The sequence below is a fragment of the Heptranchias perlo genome, chromosome 42 (genome assembly GCF_035084215.1).
Source record: "Heptranchias perlo isolate sHepPer1 chromosome 42, sHepPer1.hap1, whole genome shotgun sequence".
Taxonomy (NCBI): Eukaryota; Metazoa; Chordata; class Chondrichthyes; order Hexanchiformes; family Hexanchidae; genus Heptranchias; species Heptranchias perlo.
The window spans coordinates 9165151-9188257 of record NC_090366.1 but is presented as its reverse complement, the minus strand read 5'-3'; the positions used below and the strand labels follow the sequence as shown (position 1 = coordinate 9188257).

Genomic DNA, 23107 nt, shown 5'->3' with positions numbered 1-23107 from the left:
TGAAATGATTGGCCTCCAACAACCACGACCATCTTCCTTTGTGCTAGGTATGACTCCAACCACTGGAGAGTTTTCTCCCTGATTCCCATTGACTTCAATTTTACTTGGGCTCCTTGGTGCCACACTCGGTCAAATGTTGCCTTGATGTCAAGGGCAGTCACTCTCACCTCACCTCTGGAATTCAGCTCTTTTGTCCATGTTTGGACCAAGGCTGTAATGAGGTCTGGAGCCGAGTGATCCTGGCGGAACCCAAACTGAGCATCGGTGAGCAGGTTATTGGTGAGTAAGTGCCACTTGATAGCACTGTCGATGACACCTTCCATCACCTTGCTGATGATTGAGAGTAGACTGATGGGGCGGTAATTGGCCAGGTTGGATTTGTTCTGCTTTTTGTGGACAGGACACACCTGGGCAATTTTCCACATTGTCAGGTAGATGCCAGTGTTGTAGCTGTACTGGAACAGCTTGGCTAGAGACGCAGCTATTCTGGAGCACAAGTCTTCAGCACTGCAGCCGGAATTTTGTCGAGGCCCATAGCCTTTGTTCTATCAAGTGCACTCATCCATTTCTTGAATCGAATTGGCTGAAGACTGGCTTCTGTGATGGTGGGGATATCGGGAGGAGGCTGAGATGGATCATCCACTCGGCACTTCTGGCTGAAGATGGTTGCAAACGCTTCAGCCTTGTCTTTTGAACTCACGTGCTGTTTTCCCAATCTTTGGGCTTACCAATAATCTTTGCCATGTTGTATGCTTTTTCTTTTAACCTGATACCATCCTTGACTACCTTAGTTAGTCATGGTTAGTTCACCATTTTTGTGGTGTCTTTCCTCCTCACAGGGATATATTTTTGCTATGAGTCATAGAATATCTTTTTAAATGTTTGCCACTGCTTATCCACCATCATACCATCTAATCTGTTTACCCAGTCCACTTTAGCCAGTTCCGCCCTCGTTCCTTTATAATTGCCCTTATTTAAGTTTAATACAGTAGTTTCAGACTCAAAATCCTCGCTCTCAAACTGGATGTGAAATTCTATCATGTTATGATCACTGCTTCCCAAGGGATCCTTTACTTTGAGATCATTAATTAATCCTGTTTCGTTACGCATTACCAGGTCCAAAATGGCCTGTTCCCTGGTTGGTTCACTGATGTATTGGTCTAAGAAACTGTCCCTAATACAATCTATGAACTCCTCCTCAGGGCTACTTTTGGCCAATTTGATTTGGACTATGTGAAAGTTAAAATCGTCCATGATTATTGCATTACCTTTTTTACAAGCCCTCCTTATTTCCTGATTAATATTTTGCCCGACAGTGTAGCTACTGTTAGGTGGCCTATATACTGCTCCCACCAGTGATTTCTTTCCCATGCTATTTCTTACCTCCACCCAAATTGATTCGACATCTTGATCTTCTGAGCCAGGATCATTTCTCACTATTATACCAATTTCATCTTTTATTAACAGAGCTACCCCACCACCTTTATCTTTTTTCCTATCCTTCCAAAATGCTAAATAACCCTTAATATTTAGCTCCCATCCTTGGTCACCTTGCAACCACGTCTCTGTAATGGCCACGAGATCATACCCATTTATTTCTATTTGTGGAATCAATTCATCTGTCTTATTACGAATGCTGCGCGCGTTCAGATAAAGAACCTTTAATTTTGTCTTATTATCATTCTTTCCTACCCCGGCCCTATTTGCTGGTCCACTCTTATGTTTGTATGCTCTGTCCCTTTCTGACACACTCTGTTTATCATTATCCCATCACTGGATTAGAGAGTAAAACGAGCTGCCGACTTGATATTGGCCATTTACACAAAGGCAGTCCAGCATCCAACTCACCCAGTCTATCATCCAACTCACCCAGTCTATCATCCAACTCACCCAGTCCATCATCCAACTCACCCAGTCCATCATCCAATTCACCCAGTCCATCATCCAACTCACCCAGTCCATCATCCAATTCACCCAGTCCATCATCCAACTCACCCAGTCTATCATCCAACTCACCCAGTCCATCATCCAACTCACCCAGTCTATCATCCAACTCACCCAGTCTATCATCCAACTCACCCAGTCCATCATCCAACTCACCCAGTCCATCATCCAACTCACCCAGTCCATCACCCAACTCACCCAGTCCATCATCCAACTCACCCAGTCCATCATCCAACTCACCCAGTCCAACATCCAATTCACCCAGTCCATCATCCAACTCACACAGTCCATCATCCAACTCACCCAGTCCATCATCCAACTCACCCAGTCCATCATCCAACTCACCCAGTCCAACATCCAATTCACCCAGTCCATCATCCAACTCACACAGTCCATCATCCAACTCACCCAGTCCATCACCCAACTCACCCAGTCCATCACCCAACTCACCCAGTCCATCATCCAACTCACCCAGTCCAACACCCAACTCACCCAGTCCATCATCCAACTCACCCAGTCCATCACCCAACTCACCCAGTCCATCATCCAATTCACCCAGTCCATCATCCAACTCACCCAGTCCAACATCCAACTCACCCAGTCCATCATCCAACTCACCCAGTCCATCATCCAATTCACCCAGTCCATCATCCAACTCACCCAGTCCATCATCCAACTCACCCAGTCCAACATCCAACTCACCCAGTCCATCATCCAACTCACCCAGTCCAACATCCAATTCACCCACTCCATCACCCAACTCACCCAGTCCATCATCCAACTCATGCAGTCTGAAGTTTTGAAAGGTGATATATAAATGCATGTTTTTCTTTCAGTTATTTAATTCTCCCTCTGTTACTGTCTCTCCCTTTGTGGGAATTTGAAAAGGGTTTTAAAAAGAGGGTTGAAAGATGTTCAAAAGGAGTTTAAAAGTAGGTTGAAAAAGGGGTCAAAAGTGTATTGAGAAAGGGGCTTAATAAAGAAGTGGGATGGGTCTGTGGGCTCACCGGAAATGACCTCACCACACATGTCCGCCACAGTCGCTGCTCCTCCCCCTTCACCAACTTGTCATTTCCTGGACCTGAGCTCACTTCCTGCTGCCCGCCCTCCTCGCTCTGCTGCCATCAGGGGGCGGGGGGGGGGTCGCGGGATCAATTAACACCACCCATCTCCCAGAGTGCAGAGCGGCCCGAGCTGTCCATGGATCGGGTCTTTTCATCGCATTGTGGGAACCCCTTGCCCACCCCTGGAAACCCTTCCCCACCTTTAATCCCTCCCCCACTCTCTGAACCCCACCCCCGAAACGTGAAACACTTTGTAACCCCCTGAAACCCTTCGCCACACTCTGAACCCCTTCCCCTGAATCCCTTCCCTACCTCTTGAACACTTCCCCCTCCACCTTCCTCCTGAACCCCACATAATACGAACTGCACCCCAGACCTGGCCAATCTGCCTATTGAACCGTGTCTTACTCAGGACACTAGATATGAATTCTGGGCCAGTTTGCGGTGCTAATTTTTTCTCTTCCTCTGTCTGAGTTTGTGCCACTCCCTTTCTCTGTTTCTGTTTTTCTCTCTCTCTCTCTGTCTCTGTCTCTCTAAATCGTTCCCTTTCAATCTGTATCTGTCTTTCTCTCTGTTTCTCTCTTTCTCATTCTATCTCTCTGTCCTTGTCCCTCTTTCACTCTCCCTCTGTACCCCTCTCTCTCTCTTCTGTACCTGTCTCTCTCTCTCATAATCTCTTTTTCTCCCTCTTTCTTTTCTGTCTCTTTAGTTGTCCCTGTGTCTCCATCTCCCTTTAACCCCATCTCTCTGTTTCTCACTTCCTCTTTCTCCCTCTGTCTGTCTCTTTCTCTGTCCCTGTCTCATTTTTTCTCTCTCTCTGTCTAATTTCCTTTCTCTCTCTCTCTGTGTCCTTCTCTCTCTCTCTCTCTACCTGTCGCCTTCTCTCTCTTTGGCTGTTTAAGATATTGAGATTAATTGTGAAAGAGCAAAAGGAGGCAGATGCCAAATGTTGGGTTCATAATACAAAAGAGAACGAGGCTGAATACAGAAAATATAGAGGAAAACTAAAAAAAAGGAAATAAGGCAGAGGGTGAGGGGGCAAAGAGAAAGTATGAGGATAGATTAGCAGGTTAAAAAAAAGGGAACACAAAAGTCTTTGATAAACATATAAATAGTAAAAGGGTAGTCAATGGAAGGGTGGGACCGATTCGGCGCCAAAAATAAATCTTCTTGTGGAGACAGAGGACATGCCTGAGGTACTGAATGAATACTTCACATCAGTCTTCACTGGAGAAGAGGATGCTGCCATTGTAGCAGTAAAGGAGGAGGTAGTAGTGATATTGGAGAGGATAAAAATAGATAAAGAGGAGGTACTTAAAAGATTAGCAGTACTCAAAGTAGAAAAGTCACCCGGTCCAGATGGGATGTATCCTCGGTGACTGAGGGAAGTAAGGGTGGAAATTGCAGAGTCTCTGGTCACAATCTTCCAATCCTCCTTAGATATGGGGACGGTGCTGGAGGATTGCAAATGTTACACCCCTGTTCAAATACGGGGGAGAGGGATAAACCCGGCAATTACAGGCCAGTCAGTCTAACGTGGGTGACGGGGAAACTTTTAGAGACAATAATCCAGGACAAAATTAATTGGCACTTGGAAAAATATGGGCTAATAAATGAAAGTCAGCAGTTAAAGGAAAATCGTGTTTGACTAACTTGATTGAGTTCTTTGATGAAGTAATGGAGAGGGTTGATGAGGGGAGTGCGGTTGATGTTGTGTATTTGGACTTTCAAAAGACGTTTGATAAAGTACCACATTTGATTAAAGTGGTAGCGTGGATACGAAATTAACCAAAGGACAGAAAGCAGAGAGTAGTGGTGAACGGTTGTTTTTCAGACTGGAGGGAAGTATACAGTGGTGTCCCCCAGGGGTCAGTGTTGGGACCACTGCTCTTTTTGTTACATATTAATGACCTGGGCTTGGGTATACGGGGTATAACTTCAAAACTTTCAGATGACACGAAACTCAGAAAAGAAATAAAGAGTGAAGAGGTAAGCAGCCGACCTCAGGGGACTGGTGAAATGGGCAGACACGTGACAGATGGAACTTAACACAGAGAAGTGTGAAGTGATGCATTTTGGAAGGAAGACTGCAGAGAGGTAACAACAACCAAATGGTACAATTTCAAATGGGTACAGGAATAAAGAGACTTGGGGTATTACATATACAAATCTTTGAAGGTGGCAGGACAAGTTTTTAACACTGTTAAAGACATATGGGGTCCTTGGCTTTATTAATAGAGGCACAAAAGCAAGGAAGTTATGCTAAACCTGTATAAATCACTAGTTAGGACTCAGCTGGAATATTGTGTCCAGTTCTGGACACCGCACTTTAGGAAGGATGTCAAGGCCATAGAGAGGGTGCAGAGGAGATTTACTAGAATGGTCCCAGGGACGAGAGACTTCAGTTATGTGGAGAGACTGGAGAAGCTGGGGTTGTTCTCCTTAGAGCAGAGAAGGTTAAGGGGAGATTTGATAGAGGTGTTCAAAATCATGAAGGCTTTTTGTAGAATAGATAGGGAGAAACTGTTTCCAGTGGCAGAAGGGTCGGTAACCAGAGGACACAGATTTAAGATAATTGGCAAAAGAACCAGAGGGGAGATGAGGAGAATTTTTTTTACGCAGCGAGTTGTTCTGATCTGGAATGCGCTGCCTGAAAGGGCGGTGGAAGCAGATTCAATAATAACTTTCAAAAGGGGAATTGGATGAATGCTTGAAGGGGATAAAATCTAGGGCTACGGGGAAAGAGCAGGGGAATGGGACTAATTGTATAGCTCTTTCAACGAGCTGGGCACAGGTATGATGGGCCGACCAGCCTCCTTCTACGTTGTGAGATTCCTTGAATTTTTTTAAAATTCATTCATGGGATGTGGGCGTCGCTGGCATGTCCGGCATTTATTGCCCATCGCTAATTGCCCTTGAGAAGGTGGTGGTGAGCCGCCTTCTTGAACCGCTGCAGTCCGTGTGGTGAAGGTTGTCCCACAGTGCTGTTAGGGAGGGAGTTCCAAGTCACCTAGCAACGATGAAAGATTCTATTCTGACAACTCTTTTTCTGTTTTTCTCTCTCTCTTTCATTTATTTTCTCTCTCTCTCTCATTTTCTCTCTCTCTCTCCCTCGCTCTCTATTTGTTTCTCTCTCTCCCTCCCTCTTCTCTCTCCCTCCCTCTCTCCTGGATCAGAATCCTTGTAGTCAGAGTCACTTGGTCGGTGATAGTGGAGCTATGGAATGAGGAAGTTAAGAGGAATGTAACAGGATCTGTCGGAGGAGAGGAATTTCGGAGATAAATTTGACAAAGATGGATTCCTGAATCCGTGCCATGTCTTGGGTCAAGGCATGTGGTGAGAGTGGAGCCACTGTTCCTGGCAATAGGACCATGGGTTCAATTAGTGCTGTTCTTATAAGATGGTGAATCTCCAGTTTACCTTTCTGTTCTCACTTCACCTTTTGAAACTTGGTGTATTTTATAAACACTCGCAAAATCTGAAATCAGCTTTAAATACAACAACTTGTCAATAAACCGGGTCACACCTGACTGGAAATAATAAACAAGGGGAGTGATTCTTAACAATAGTGGAACGATTCCACAACACTCTGGAGAAACATGTGAACAGAACAAACATTATCATAGAATAGAATCATAGAATCTTAAAGCACAGAAGGCGGCCATTCGGCCCATCGTGCCTGTGCCGGCTCTTTCAAAGAGCTATCCAATTAGTCCCACTCCCCAGCTTTTCCCCCATAACCCTACAATTTTCTCCCCTTCAAGTATTTATCCAATTCCCTTTTGAAAGTTATTATTGAATCTGCTTCCACCGCACTTTCAGGCAGCGCATTCCAGATCATCACAACTCACTGCGTAAAAAAATGTTTCCTCATCTCCCCCTCTGGCTCTTTTGCCAATTACCTTAAATCCGTGTCCTCTGGTCACCGACCCTTCTGCCACTGGAAACAGTTTCTCCTTATTTACTCTATCAAAACCCTTCATGATTTTGAACGCCTCTATCAAATCTCCCCTTAACCTTCTCTGCTTTAAGGAGATCAACCCCAGCTTTGCCAATCTCTTCATGTAATTCAAGTCCCTCATCACTGGCATCGTCCTGGTAAGTCTCCTTTGTACCCTCTCCAAGGCCTTGACATCCTTCCTAAAGTGTAGTGTCCAGAATTGTACACAATACTCCAACTGAGATCTAACCAAAAATTTGTAAGGGTTTGGCATAACTTCCTTGTTTTTTTTATTCAATGCCCCTATTTACAAAGCCAATTAGTCTCTTTCCTTTCTTAATCAATTTGCCCTGCCTCCTTCAAAGCTTTGTGAATATGCATCCCCAGGCCCGTCTGTTCTTACACCACCTCGAAATTGGACCATTTAGCGTCTACTGCCTCTCCACGTTGTTCCACCTAAAGTGCATCACTTCACAATTATCCACATTAATTTGTATCTGCCATGTGTCTGCCCATTTCACCAGTTTGTCTATGTCCATCTCAAGTCTGCTACTATCCCGCTCACTAGTTACTACACTGACAAGTTTTGTATCATCCGCAAACTTGGAACTTGTAGCGAAATTGTACTTTCCCGCAAGTAGCAAAACAGATTGGTCCACAAATCAGAAACCAAATAAAGACCTTGTGGCCTTGGGGAATTATCTTTTGGTTTTAAATGTAGAAGATTAAGGGTTGATGTAATTGAGGTTTTTAAGATGATAAATGGGTTTTATAGGTAGATAGAGAGAAACTATTTCCTCTGGTGGGGGGAGTCCAGAACAAGGGGGCAGAACCTTAAAATTAGAGCCAGGCCGTTCAGGGGTGATGTCAGGAATCACTTCTTCACACAAAGGGGAGTGGGAATCTGGAACTCTCTCCCCCAAAAAGCTGTTGAGGCTGGGGGTCAATTGAACTTTTCATAATTGCGATTGATAGATTTTTTTGTTGGGTAAGGTTATTAAGGGTTACAGAACCAAGACGGGTAGATGGAGTTAAGGTTCAGATCTGCCACATAAGGAGACATTAGGACAGGTGACCTAAAGCTGGGTCAAAGAGGTAGGTTTTAAGGAGTGTCTTAAAAGGAAGAGAGAGAGGTGAAGAGTGAAGAGGCTTTAGGAGGAAATTGCAGATCTTAGGACCTAGGCAGCTGAAGGCGAGGTAGTCAACGGTGGAGCGATGAAAATCGGGGATGTGCAAGAGGCCAGAATTGGAGGAATGCAGAGATCTCAGAGGGTTGTAGGGCTGGAGGAGGTTACAGAGGTAGGGAGTAATGAGGCCATGGAGGGATTTGAACACAAGGATGAGGATTTTAAAATTACCCACTGTCAACATCACACAATCTCAGGACAGGACCAGCAAGAGTTAGATGGTAGGGACAGACGCTTCCAAGTTAGGGCATGAGGAACCTCAAAGTTGGGAATAGCACAGGTCACAATGCCGGTGAACTCTTTGTTTCCCCCAAAAAAGTCCCTTCAGGCAGTCCCAGGTCAGAAATGAGCTGGGTCCAACACAGTGACTCCAATCTCCCAAGACAAGTGTCCCATTGTACCGTTGTGACATTAAACTCAAGTACAATGGCTACCCTGAGCCCTGGGTGAATGAGGTAGTCAGTTCACGACTAATTTATTCTCATCAGAGTTGAAGGGAGGTTGTTGATGATGAAACCATCTTGGCAAAGACACAAGGAAGCAAGAATTTCCGGATTCTTGATCGGGATGTGCCGTCTCACATAAATACTCGCTGACAGGTAGACAGTCGGCAGAGCTGTGAGGAGGAGAGGGTCGTGTCACTGATCTGCAAGAGGAATATCAAAGATTAAAGCAAAGATGAATCTTCTCTCTGGCATTTTCATTATTTGTGCTTTGCCTTCTACAGGTGAGACCTTTTATTAAATGGGTCGCTTATTAATCTCTTTCAGAATGATTATTCCAATAGAACTGTTAGCTAGTGTCACGAATATATTTGCTTCCCATATGAGGTAAGGCAATGCCCGATATGCCCTTGACATGTGGGTGAATTTTTAAAAACTCATTCTGGAGATGTAGGCATCGCTGGCAAGGCCAGTATTTATTGCCCATCCCTAATTGCCCTTGAGAAGGTGGTGGTGAGCCGCCATCTTGAACCGCTGCAGTCCGTGTGGTGAAGGTTCTCCCACAGTGCTGTTAGGGAGGGAGTTCCAGGAGTTTGACCCAGCGACGATGAAGGAACGGCCGATATATTTCCAAGTCGGGATGGTGTGTGACTTGGAGGGGAACGTGCAGGTGGTGTTGTTCCCATGTGCCTGCTGCTCTTGTCCTTCCAGGTGGTAGAGGTCGCGGGTTTGGGAGGTGCTGTCGAAGAAGCCTTGGCGAGTTGCTGCAGTGCATCCTGTGGATGGTACACACTGCAGCCACTGTGCGCCGGTGGTGAAGGGAGTGAATGTTTAGGGTGGTGGATGGGCTGCCAATCAAACGGGCTGCTTTGTCCTGGATGGTGTTGAGTTTCTTGAGTGTTGTTGGAGCTGCACTCATCCAGGCAAGTGGAGAGTATTCCATCACACTCCTGACTTGTGCCTTGTAGATGGTGGAAAGGCTTTGGGGAGTCAGGAGGTGAGTCACTCACCGCAAAATACCCAGCCTCTGACTGGCTCATGTAGCCAAACCATTTATGTCGCTTATTCAGTTAAGTTTCCGGTCAATGGTGATCCCCAGGATGTTGATACTGTACGAGGTGTCAGAGGTAGCTCAGTGATAGAACTCTCTCGCCTCTGAGTCAGATGATTGTGGGTTCAAGCCCCATGCCAAATACTTGAGCACAAAAATCTAGGCTGACACTTCAGTACAGTAGGGAGGGAGCATTGCACTGTCGGAGGGTCAGTACTGAGGGAGTGCTGCACTGTCGGAGGGTCAGTACTGAGGGAGCGCTGCACTGTCGGAGGGTCAGTACTGAGGGAGCGCTGCACTGTCGGAGGGTCAGTACCGAGGGAGCGCTGCACTGTCGGAGGGTCAGTACTGAGGGTGCGCTGCACTGTCGGAGGGTCAGTACTGAGGGAGCGCTGCACTGTCGGAGGGTCAGTACTGAGGGTGCGCTGCACTGTCGGAGGGTCAGTACTGAGGGAGTGCTGCACTGTCGGAGGGTCAGTACTGAGGGAGTGCTGCACTGTCGGAGGGTCAGTACTGAGGGAGCGCTGTACTGTCGGAGGGTCAGTACTGAGGGAGCGCTGCACTGTCGGAGGGTCAGTACTGAGGGAGCGCTGTACTGTCGGAGGGTCAGTACTGAGGGAGCGCTGCACTGTCGGAGGGTCAGTACTGAGGGAGCGCTGCACTGTCGGAGGGTCAGTACTGAGGGAGTGCTGCACTGTCGGAGGGTCAGTACTGAGGGAGTGCTGCACTGTCGGAGTGTCAGTACTGAGGGAGCGCTGTACTGTCGGAGGGTCAGTACTGAGGGAGCGCTGCACTGTCGGAGTGTCAGTACTGAGGGTGCGCTGCACTATCGGAGGGTCAGTACTGAGGGTGCGCTGCACTGTCAGAGCTGCCGTCTTTCGGATGAGACTTTAAACTAAGGCCCCATCTGCCCTTTCTGGTGGACGTAAAAGATCCCATGGCCTCTACTGGCAGAAGAGCAGGGGGGAGTTCTCCCCGGTGTCCTGGTCGATATTTATCCCTCAACCAACAGCACTTATCTGGTCATTGATGTCACTGCTGATTGCGGGATTTTGCTGTGTGTAAATTGGTTGTTGCACCTCCCTGCATTACAACAGTAACCACACTTCAAAACTGTGTCATTTTCTGTAAAACAATTTGCGATGCCCTGGGGATTTGCAAAGTGATCTGCTCTGAGGCTGTTAAAAGATCAGTGTAACTGGAACTGTGACAGATTCTTGTTTCCTTGTTTGCTTTGTTACAGCCCGGGCCTTGCAATGCTTCCGTTGTTCAGATCAAACTGGAACTTGTTCAGCGGATCGAGATACCTGCAGTTCAGCACAGAACCACACCTGTAAAACTACATTGACTTTCTCGAATGCCTGTGAGTTTTCCTCTGTACTTTCTCCTCCGAATAAGTTCGACCCCATCTTCAGAGTCGCGATCAGTTCTGGGCACCGCACCTCAGGAAGGATATATTGGCCTCGGAGGGGGTGCAGTGCAGATTCACCAGAATGATACCGGGGCTAAAAGGGTTAAATTATAAGGACAGGTTGTACAGACCGGGCGTGTATTCCCTCGAGTGTAGAAGATTAAAGGGTGATCTAATCGAGGTGTTTTAGATGATTAAAGGATTTGATAGGGTAGATAGGGAGAAATTATTTCCTCTGGTGGGGGGAGTCCAGAACAAGGGGGCATAACCTTAAAATTAGAGCCAGGCTGTTCAGGGGAGTGGAAATCTGGAACTCTCACCCACAGAAAGCTGTTGAGGCTGGGGGTCAATAGGAAATTTCAAAACTGAGTTTGATAGATTTTTGTTAGGTGAGGGGATTAAGGGTTACAGAACCAAGGTGGGTTAATGGATGAATTGGTATAAGGAGAGAGAGAGAGAGAAAGAGATAGAGAGATAGATAGATAGATAGATAGAGAGATTGAGATAGAGATAGAGAGATATAGATCGATAGATAGATAAATAGATAGAGAGAGATTGAGAGAGAGAAAGAGATAGGGAGATAGATAGATAGAGAGATAGATAGAGAGATTGAGAGATGGAGATAGATAGAGAGAGATTGAGAGATAGAGATTGAGATATAGAGAGATTGAGAGATAGAGATAGAGAGATAGAGAGAGAGATATAGATAGATAGATAGAGAGAGAGAGATTGAGAGATAGAGATAGAGAGATATAGATAGATAGATAGATAAATGCAAAAGGGAACCTCTCAGGAGGAACTATACAGAGGGGAGTGAGCCTACAGTATTAGAAGATGATATATATTCTCTCTTTTCAGCTGGTTCAACTATCACATTGTTTACCAAAAGCTGTGGAATTTGCTTTGGGCTGACTTCCTTCCAATCTGATATTGGGACGGTCACCACAGAATCCAATTGCTGCAGTTTTGATTTATGCAATAACACGCATCTTCCAGGTAAATGTACATGTGAATGATTAGGACTTTTGGGCGGATCATATAGGGTTAGACGAAGTAGGGAGGGAGGGGGCTCATGTGGAGCATAAGCACCGGCACGGAGCAGTTGGGCCGAATGGCCTGCTCCTGTGCTGTAAGATTTCGTGTAGCTACTGATTAATTGAAAACTTATCAATGACATTTTAAAGCTTTGGTTTCTTCATCAATGCTTTTGGGATCCTGAATATTTATTTGTTCATATTTCAGCGGAACTGAATACCACTCTGAACGGTCTAGAGTGCTTTGGGTGTAAGAACACGTCTTTCGATACCTGTGTCAGCAGTCAGAGTATCGTGAAATGTGTGGGGATTCAGGATCACTGCTTACACGATGTCAGCGCGTTGTTCCTTTGTAAGTTTAAATGCTGATATATCACGGTAATATTTTAAACTGTCTCATTGATGTTAGGGGAAATTCCTCATTTGAAGTAAGGAATCTTGCAGAGAGACCAATGGAAATCAAATTCAGGTGTCATTTCCGTGCCAGCTGCAAAAATGTTATTTGAGGTCTAGTTGGGGGAGCGGTGAATTCTTAAACTGTTCGACAAAGTATGGTCAAGTGAATTTTGTCCCCTTGAATTCTACCTAATCGAATTCAACAAAGACATAGGTTGTAAGGAGGGTCTTAAAGGGGGAGAGAGAGAGGTGGAGCGGAGGAGAGGTTTAGGGAGGGAATTCCAGAGCTCAGGGCCTAGACAGCCAATGGTGGAGCGATTAAAACCGGGGATGTGCAACAGGCCAGAGTTGGAGGAGCGCAAAGATCTCAGAGGGTTGTAGGGCTGGAGGAGGTCACAGAGATAGGGAGGGGCGAGGCCACATGCATATACATATATCCCACTATGTGTGTATGTATACGCATACATATATAGAAGTAACCATGTATGCCTGTATGTGTCTTAATATTTACGTTTGTTGGGTTGTGAAATGTCAGTGTTAGAGAAAGGAATTTTTTGTAAGCATCGAGGATTCTCAGATAAGGTTCAGTACAGACTGGAGGACAAATAAAGCCGCTTCTATATGGGCCCTAAGAATATCCTATAACAATGGCTGATTGGCCAGCCCCAGTGCTATAGTGTAGCAGCTCCAAATCCACTTCCAGCCTCCCCCATCCTCTCTCCCCTCCTCTCCCGATCCTCCCGCTCCTCTCCGATCCAGTCCCAACCTCCCCCACCCTCTTCCCATCATTCCCCACCCCTCCTCCTCTCCTCTCCCCATCCACTCCTCATCCTGTCAACTTCATCCCCGTCCTCCGCATCCTCCTGTCCCTTAACCCCATCCCATCCCCCACCCTCTCCCATTGAGATTAGAGGCCCCTCTGGGAGGAGAGAGTAAGCTTTGTGTTAAACTAGCAGCAGGGCTACCTTCTAGATTATATCCAATTGGACGGGAGAATGATAGCCGACCAAACTCATTTCAGACCAGGGTTCAATAAGTTCACGAGGGAGAAAGGAATAGAAGGATATGCTGATAGGGTGAGAGGAAGTAAGGTGGAAGGAGGCTCATGTGGAGCATAAACACCAGCATGGACCAGTTGGGCCGAATGGCCTGTTTCTGTGCTGTAAATTCTATGTAATTCTGTGTAGGTTTCTGAGCAGCAAAGAGAGAAGAGTCTCATTTTGTAAAGTGTAATACCTGACCTGAACTCCAATCTCGTCTGTGGAGCTCTCTTTCTTTAATATAAGTAGAGGTCTCAATTTTGTGCTTTGGATACTGTACAGTTTCTATAAACGCAATTTAGCATGGGTTGGTAGGGTGAGATTTAAGGAACAGTCGATGTTATATTACACACTACAACGACAACTTGCTTTTATAAAGCACCTTTAACAGAGTAAAACGTCCCAAGGCACTTCACAGGAGCGATTAGCAAACTAAATTTGACACTGAGTCACATAAAGAGGTATTAGGACAGGTGACCAAAAGCTCGGTCAAAGAGGTAGGTTTTAAGGAGGTTTTTAAAGGAGGAGAGAGAGGCGGAGAGGTTTAGGGAGGGAATTCCAGAGCTTAGGGCCCAGGCAGCTGAAGGCACGGCCGCCAATGGTGGAGCGATGAAAATTAGGGATGGACAAGAGGCCAGAATTGGAGGAGCGCAGAGGTCTCGGAGGGTTGTAGGGGCTGAAGGAGGTTACAGAGATAGGGAGGGGCGAGGGCCACGGAGGGATTTGAACACAAGGATGAGAATTTGAACATATTGTACATCAGATATACTATAAATGACCCTGTATATTTCTGTTACCAACAGCTGAACAAACAGCTGTCAATAAAGGTTGTGCATCTGAGACCCTTTGTCGATTCCCCAAATCGTCAGCTTTTGGAATACAAACCACTTCTGACTCCAACTGTTGCCAGGGCAACCTGTGCAACAACGCCACAGGTACCAATCACGGGCACGGGGTACAAGGGGCACTGAGTACTACTGAGTTCCACCATTGAATCTAATGTTCTGTTTTTATTCAACTGAAGGACTGAAATGTCACAGCTGTGTCGGTGTGCCTGGAAACTGCCGAACCCAGACAATACACTGCACCTCTTCAAACTGCAGGACGCTCAACTACAAACAAGTAAATGGTAAGTAACCCGCGTGCTTAAAAGATGTTGATTTTCTTTCAAAATATAAACTGTGCACATTTTACGTTAGACACTATAATAAACATGAACATATATATAATGTGTTTGATAAAGTACCACATAACAAACTTGTTGGCAAAATCGAAGCCCATGGGATTAAAGGGTCAGTGGCAGCGTGGATACAAAATTGGCTAAGAGAGAGAAAGCAGAGAGTAGTGGTGAACGGTTGTTTCTCAGACTGGAGGGAAGTGTACAGTGATGTTCCCCAGGGGTCAGTATTAGGACCACTGCTCTTTCTGATATATATTAAACACCTGAACTTGGATACAGAGGGCATAATTTCAAAGTTTGCAGATGGCACAAAACTTGGAAATGTAGTAAATACTGAGGAGGATAATAGCAGACTTCAGGAGGACAGAGACAGACTGGTGAAATGGGCAGACACATGGCAGATGAAAAATAATGCAGAGAAGTGTGAAGTGATGCATTTCAGTAGGAAGAATGAGGAGAGGCAATATAAACTAAATGGTACAATTTTAAAGGGGGTGCAGGAACAGAGAGAGGTCCTGACGGTACACGTACGTAAATCTTTGAAGGTGGCAGGACAAGTTGAGAAGGCTGTTAAAAAAGCATACGAGACCCTTGGTTTTATAAATGGAGGCATAGAGTACAAAAGCAAGGAAGTTATGCTAAACCTTTATAAATCACTGGTTAGGCCTCAGCTGGAGTATTGTGTCCAATTCTGGGCACCACACTTTAGGAAGGATGTCAAGGCCTTGGAGAGGGTGCAGAAGAGATTTACTAGAATGGTCCCAGGGATGAGGGACTTCAGTTATCTGGAGAGACTGGAGAAGCTGGGATTGTTCTCCTTAGAACAGAGAAGGTTCAGGGGAGATTTGATAGAGGGGTTCAAAATAATGAATGGTTTTGACAGAGTAAATAAGGAGAAACTGTTTCCAGTGGCAGGAGGGTCAGTAACCAGAGGACACGGATTTAAGATAAATGGCAAAAGAACCAGAGGGGGAGATGAGGAGAATTTTATTTATGCAGCGAGTTGTGATGATCTGGAATGCTCTGCCAGAAAGGGCGGTGGAAGCAGATTCAATAGTAACTTTCAAAAGGGAATTGGATAAATACTTGAAGGGAAGAAATGTGCAGGGCTACAGGGAAAGAGCAGGGGAGTGGGACTAACTGGATCACTCTTTCAAATGGCCTCCTTCTATGCTGTAAGATCCCATGATTCTACATCATTACAACTGTCCTCAGGACTGGTGTAAAATCTCAGAGAGTGACCGTTTATTTATCAAAATGAACGAGAGAACTTTCATTTCTGTAGCACCTTTCACGATCAGGACGTCCCAAAATGTTTTAAAGCCAATAAAGTACTTTTGAAGTGTTGTAAAGTAGGGAACGTGGCAGACAATATACGCACAGCAAGATCCCACAAATAGCAATGTGATAATGACCAGATAATCTGTTTTAGTGACTTTGGTTGAGGGATCAATTTTGGTCCCAGCACGTCGGGGAGAACGCCCCTGCCTTTCTTTGAATACCACAGTGGGATCTTTTACGTCCACCTGACAGGACAGACGGGGCTTCGGTTTAACAGCTCACCTGAAGGATGGCACCTCAGGCAGTGCAGCACTCTCTCAGTACTGCACTGGAAGTGTCAGCATAGATTACGTGTTCAAATCTCTGGAGTGGGATTATGAACTCACGACCTTCTGACTCAGAAATGAGAGTGCTCCTACTGAGCCATGGCTGAGGCCTGCAGCTGTGAGAAACTCATGGAAAGGTTCCAGCAAGCAAGGAGGCCATTTGGCCCGTCGAGTCCGTGCTGGCTCTATCCAAGGGAAATCCAGCTAGTCCCAGTCCACCCCCGTAGCCCTGCATTTTCTTTCCTTTCAAGTACTTAGCCAGTTCCCTTTTGAAGGCCATGATTGAATCTGCCTCCTCCAGCATCTCGGGCAGTGCATTCCAGATCCTAACCACTCGCTGTGTAAAAAAGATTTTTCTCATGTCAGCTTTGGTTCTTTTTAAATCTATGCTCTCTAGTTCTTGACCCTTCTGCCAATGGGAACAGTTTCTCTCTATCTACTCTGTCTAGACCCTTCATGATTTTGAACTCGATAAAGTCGAAGGCAGCCACGCAGACACCCACCCATTCAACGGTTAAACGTTCTGACTTGATTGTTTGTTTCACACTGAACTTGATCACTTCAGCATTTAAATTTGATTTTGTTAACCAGTGCTTGTGAAAATTACGTTTTTGTTTCAAAATATATCCACTTGTAGAATCCACCGTTAAGAAAAATGTAACAGAAACATCTGTACAAACGCAAAGAGGGAGATTGAATAAAGGTGTTCAAAATGATGAGGGGTTTTGATAGAGTAGATAGGGAGAAACTCTTTCCAGAGGCAGAAGGGTCGGTAACCAGAGGACACAGATTTAAGATAATTGGCAAAAGTACCAGAGGGGGAGATGAGGAGAATTGTTTTAGCAGTGAGTTGTGATGATCTGGAATGCGCTGCCTGAAAGGGCGGTGGAAGCAGATTCAAGAGTAACTTTCAAAAGGGGATTGGATAAATATTTGAAAAGAAAACATTTGCAGGTTTATGGGGAAAGAGCCGGGGGGAATGGGACTAATTGGATAGCCCTTTCAAAGAGCCGGCACAGGCACGATGGGCCGAATGACCTCCTGTGCTGCAAGGTTCTATGATTCTAACAGTGCTGCAGGACGCAGGAAAGCCACATTGGCCACCAGCAGTAACCACAGCGTTACTGGGATCTATTTGCTCGGGGAATTCCTCTTGTAACTGATCACACAGGCACTTCTGTTATGTGATGGCCAACAAAAAAAAAATCATCAAAAGTGACTTTTTGTGGATTGAAGACGTGCCCATTGAGGGGGTCAGGTGAAGTAAGGTCGGAGGAGGCTCATGTGGAGTATAAATACTGGCATGGAGCGAATGGCCTGTTTCTGTACTGTACAGTCTATGTAATGGTACGTGAGTCAAGAAGGACACCAAATGGGTGAGATACTTGAGGAGGCCTTCAACTGTGGGGCCATAACGTTTCATGAACTAACTGCCTTCAGGAGAATGGGGGAGGGTGCAGAAACTTGGCCATATGGTCCTCACAGTCCTTGTAGAAACGTCAATGTAAGTGCATGGTTCTATTCTTTCAGGTAACTCATCCAGTGATTTGCTCGTAAGAGGATGCGGGAACTGCACTGGAACTCTGTCCTTTAGTAGCGGTGAATTCTCAGTGCACGTGGCTGACAGGTGCTGCCAATCTAACAAGTGCAACAACCAATCAATCGCAGGTAGGGTACAAGGACACTCATGGGAAGGTTGAGATGTATCTGCAATGGGACCCAGTTGAAGTGATATTGCACCAAGAGGGGTGATGAAAATAGTTCTTACTGCTCACTGTGCCTTTCAATGTTAACCCCTCGGTTTGCGGAAAGAGAATCTCACTACATGTTCTCTAAACAAGACACAACACCGACAAATATTAACAGTGATGCCCGGACAATATCAGCATTAGATATTAATGAATTGGAGTTTATAATGTGCAACACCAACTTGCATTTATATAGCACCTTTAATGTAATAAAACCTCCCAAGGCTTAATCGGACAAAGACATTGACAGCGAGCTACATAAGGAGATATTAGGACAGGTGATCAAAAACTTGGTCAAAGAGGTAGCTTTTAAGGAGCGTCTTAAAGGAGGAGAGAGAGAGAGGCGGAGAGGTTTAGGGAGGGAATTCCAGAGCTTGGGGCCTAGGCTGCTGAAGGCACGGCCGCCAATGGTGGAGCGATGAAAATCGAGGATGCACAAGAGGCCAGAATTGGAGGAGCGCAGAGATCTCAGGGGATTGTAGAGTTGGAGCAGGTTATAGAGATAGGGAGGGGCGAGGTCAGGGAGGGATTTCAACGTACATGAACAATGACAGACAGGAAAAGACCATTTGGTCCACCCAGCCTGTCTCACACAATCATGATACCTTGTCTAACAATATATACCCTGACCACCCCTCCCCACACCATGTGATCTCCTGGAAGGGGCCAAAAAACAGATTAACAACCCAGGCCAATTAGGCGAAAGAAATCTGGAAAATTCCTCTCTTTCCCCCCACTCCGCCTCCTTAAGTGATGGAAACTAGTCCAGGAGATGACTCTGGCCCTGATTAATTTCACAAAATACATACCCATTTTATGAGGTGAACTCCACCACAACCAGAAACAGGTTCAGTTCTCGCTTGAAGGAATTCAGTGAATTAGAACAGCCCGTTCCACAGGTCAACTGTTCTCAGGGAAAAGAGCCAGCTCCTGACATCTAACCTCTTTACAAAGAAGATTTTCTCAATTGACGATTCATTCCTGACATATTTATACCATCTTCCAAAATTCTATAGATTATGGAACCGTTCCTGTAGATCAGAGGGTGGCAAATGTAACCCCACTATTTAAAAAAGGAGGGAGATAGAACAGAGGGAACTACAGACCGGTTAGCCTAACATCAATAGTAGGGAAAATGTTAGAGTTCTCTTCTAAAGGATGTGATAACAGGACACTTAGAAAATATCAACGGGATTAGACAAAGTCAACATGGATTTATGAAAGGGAAATTGTGTTTGACAAATCTACTGGAGTTGTTTAAGGATGTTACTGGTAGAATAGATAAGGGAGAACCAGTGGATGTGGTTTATTTGGATTTTCAGAAGGCCTTTGATAAAGTCCCACATAACAGGTTAGGGGCAAAAATACTGGCATGGATTGAAAATTGGTTAACAGACAGGAAACAGAGAGTAGGAATAAATGGGTCTTTTTCGAGGTGGCAGGCAGTGACTATAGGGTTAACCCAGGGATCAGTGCTTGGGCCCCAACTATTCACTATATATATCAATGATTTGGGTGAGGGAACCAAATGTAATATTTCCAAGTTTGCTGATGACACAAAACTAGGTGGGATCATGAGTTGTGAGGAGATGCAAAGAGGCTTCAAGGCAATTTAGACAAGTTGAGTGAGTGGGCAAGTACATGGCAGATGCAGTATAATGTGGATAAATGTGAAGTTATCCACTTCAGAAGGAAAAACAGAAAGGCAGAGTATTATTTAAATGGTGATAGATTGGGAAGTGTTGATGTACAAAGGGACCTGGGTGTCCTTGTACACCAGTCATTGAGAGCAAACATACAGGTGCAGCAAGCAGTTAGGAAGACAAATGGTATGTTGGCCTTCATTGCAAGAGGATTTGAGTACAGGAGCAAGGATGTCTTACTGCAGTTATACAGGGCCTTGGTGAGACCACACCTGGAGTATTGTGTGCAGTTTTGGTCTCCTTACCTAAGAAAGGATATACTTGCCATAGAGGGAGTGCAGCGAAGGTTCACCAGACTGATTCCTGGGATGGCATTGAATGGCGGAGCAGGCTCGAACAGCCAACTGGCCCACTCGTGCTCCTATTTTGTATGTTTCTATGCTGATAAGTTTGGCTTCATTTGGTAATCTGATTAAGGTAATTTTACTTTGATTAGGAGACAACAATCAACTGCCTTCCTGATTTCAAAGGGGCATTGTCCCTTCTCTGATGGTTACCTTACGGGTACATTGTGGAACTGAGTGGGTAACACTCTCCCCCTCTGAGTCAGAGGTTCATGGGTTCGAATCCAACTTTAAGCACTTGAGTCCATAATCTAGGTTGACACTCTAGGTGCCAGTACTGAGGGAGTGCTGCATTGTCGGAGGAGCCATCTTTTGGATGAGACATTAAACCGAGGCCCCATCTCCCCATTCTGGTGGTTCAGGTGGATGTTAAAGATGTCATGATTTAAAGAGCCATATCCTGGGGTCACCTGGAGTGTAATTGCTGTAAGTGAGTGGACGTTTAGCAGATTTCCAGGTATTTGTACATTGCTCGGCCACAGGTCAGAAGGAACTGGCATGAAATGAATGGTTTTCTGTGGATACTTTTAACGGTGACATTTTATGAGCTCCCGTGCCACGGGCGAACGATGGGCAGATGTAACGGAGATTACAGATGTGCTGCCCACCAATTTCTGTCTGTTGGGATTTAATGGCCGAAAATCATGGGCAATTCACTCTCAATCTGCTGGGAATGGTTTTGCAGAACTGAAAGCCCCACGAGTGGAGATGGGGAATCGGGTAAACCAGCCCGAGTCGTAGTGTCAGAAACAGAGGGGGTAGAAATTTGAGTCTGAAGTGCGACGGGCAGGCAACAGGCGGAAGAATCTGAGGTGTATATTCTTGTTTGTTGGTAAGAAGAAGCAAACACCACTTTGAACGGCCTCGAATGTTATGGGTGCTCACCGATTTCGATCAATACTTGTGAAGATCCCATGGAAAGGGTGAAATGTGTTGGTGAGCAGAAGTGGTGTCTCCACACCTTGGCCACAAGTAAGTCTTCGAATTTACTCTATCAATTATCTCCCAATGTAACACCAATATAATTCTAATGTAACACCAATGTGACACCAACGTAACACCAACGTAAAACTAACATAACACTAACGTAACACCAATGTAACACCAATGTGACACCAACGTAACACTAACGCAACAACGACGTAACACTAATGTAACAACGTAACACCAAAGTAACACTAACGTAACACCAATGTAACACCAATGTGACACCAACGTAACACTAATGCAACAACGACGTAACACTAATGTAACAACGTAACACCAAAGTAACACTAACGTAACACCAATGTAACACCAATGTGACACCAACGTAACACTAATATAACAACGTAACACCAATGTAACCCCCATGTAACACCAAAATGACATCAATGTGACACCAATGCCATTGTTTTTTTTTATCTCAGGCAATTCCAAGCAGAATGTCACCATTAAAGGTTGTGCTTCTGAGAGTATCTGCAAAAACCCAGATGTGGTTAAGCCGTTCGGCATTGTCCCAAAGCAAGACTTCTACTGCTGCAAAGAGAGCTGGTGTAACCGTGGGTCAGCATCTAACTACAGCCCAGCTGTTCATCAATCTCTATCCCTTCTTACCCTGCCTTTAATTACTCTGATTCTGTGTCTCTTTTAACCAGGGTTCAGAGAGAAAATAATCTCAGCTGCAGGAGATTTTCAGTCTATTCTATTCGAGATGAGGGGAATACTTTTTACGCAGCGAGTTGTTCTGATCTGGAATCCGCTGAGGGAAAGGGTGGTGGAGGTAGAGTCAATAGCAACTTAAGAAAGAAAGACTTTCATTTATATATCTCCTTTCAGAAGGGAATTGGGTATACGGTTTAAAAGGAAAAATTTGCAGGGCTATGGGGAAAGAGCAGAGGAGTGGGACTAATCAGATAGCACTTCCAAAGAGCTGACACAGGCACGATGGGCCGAATGGCCTCCTTCTGTGCTGTAAGATTCTATCATTTGCCTGTAGGGATCAGTTATATAATACAGGGAGACTGTACACACCAATTCCAAAGTACATCTCATTCCTGGTTCTTCATATTTCAGTACATATTTCATTGGAATCCCTCGATGAGATTGCACTGGACAGACTCCTGGGAATCCGTGATCCTGTATAGAACCCAAACCCATCTGGAGATGAAGTTTGTGCTTTGTGCTTAGCCCAGCCAAGTAATCTTTTTCTTCATCTTTACATAAACATTCACCTCCCGTCTTCAGGTCTCACAGAAGATCAGTAAATAGAATAAGAAATCGCAGAGCTGGAGCAAACCGATCAAGGGCAAAGATCGATCGGTGTTGTACGGGATGGAAAAGGTGTTTTTACTGAAAACAAAATGGATTGTGGCTCTTCCATCTTTTCTCCAGCAGGTGAAGCCACACTGCAATTGAAATCTGTTCAGTGATCCTAAATGTTCGGCTGGAGTTCGGAGGTCGCGATTACTCCAGCTCCCAGGGTATAAATTAGATTTGGTCATCTGATGATAATCACATTCGGAATTATAGAAGTTTTTCTGAGCTGTGTAATTAAATAGTGGGAATATTTTATAATCCTCTGCAATAAACTGCCTTTGTGTAACTCTGCACAGTCGGTCTTGTGATGGGTTTCTTTATGTTTCTACGGCATTTTGATGCGGTTCTGGAAAGTGATTCTTTATCTTGTTGGAGAGACTTCTGCATGGCAGAAATACAAACCCAAATTATAAAGGTCGGCCCGAACAGATAAAGTGTACATGTACAGAGATACAGAGAGACACCGACAGAGGGAGAGAGATAAAGGTGAGACTGAGTACAGTGATAGAGAGAGAGAGACACCAACAGAGGGAGAGAGATAAAAGTGAGACTGAGTACAGTGATAGAGAGAGACACCGACAGAGGGAGAGAGATAAAGGTGAGACTGAGTACAGTGATAGAGAGAGACACCGACAGAGGGAGAGAGATAAAGGTGAGACTGAGTACAGTGATAGAGAGAGACACCAACAGAGGGAGAGAGATAAAGGTGAGACTGAG

At 45.2% G+C, this 23107-nt stretch overlaps 1 protein-coding gene across 1 annotated transcript; it reads left to right on the top strand.

Moving 5' to 3' along the window:
- Positions 1 to 8719: 8719 nt before the first annotated feature.
- LOC137306278 (urokinase plasminogen activator surface receptor-like) lies at positions 8720 to 22680 on the top strand. Its single transcript, XM_067975442.1, has 9 exons — positions 8720 to 8862; positions 10873 to 10992; positions 11899 to 12036; positions 12283 to 12426; positions 14314 to 14445; positions 14535 to 14639; positions 17828 to 17965; positions 20930 to 21064; positions 21502 to 22680. Exons 1-9 carry the CDS (start codon positions 8814 to 8816, stop codon positions 21723 to 21725), a joined length of 1185 nt encoding a protein of 394 aa, XP_067831543.1. The 5' UTR covers positions 8720 to 8813; the 3' UTR covers positions 21726 to 22680.
- Positions 22681 to 23107: the final 427 nt, after the last annotated feature.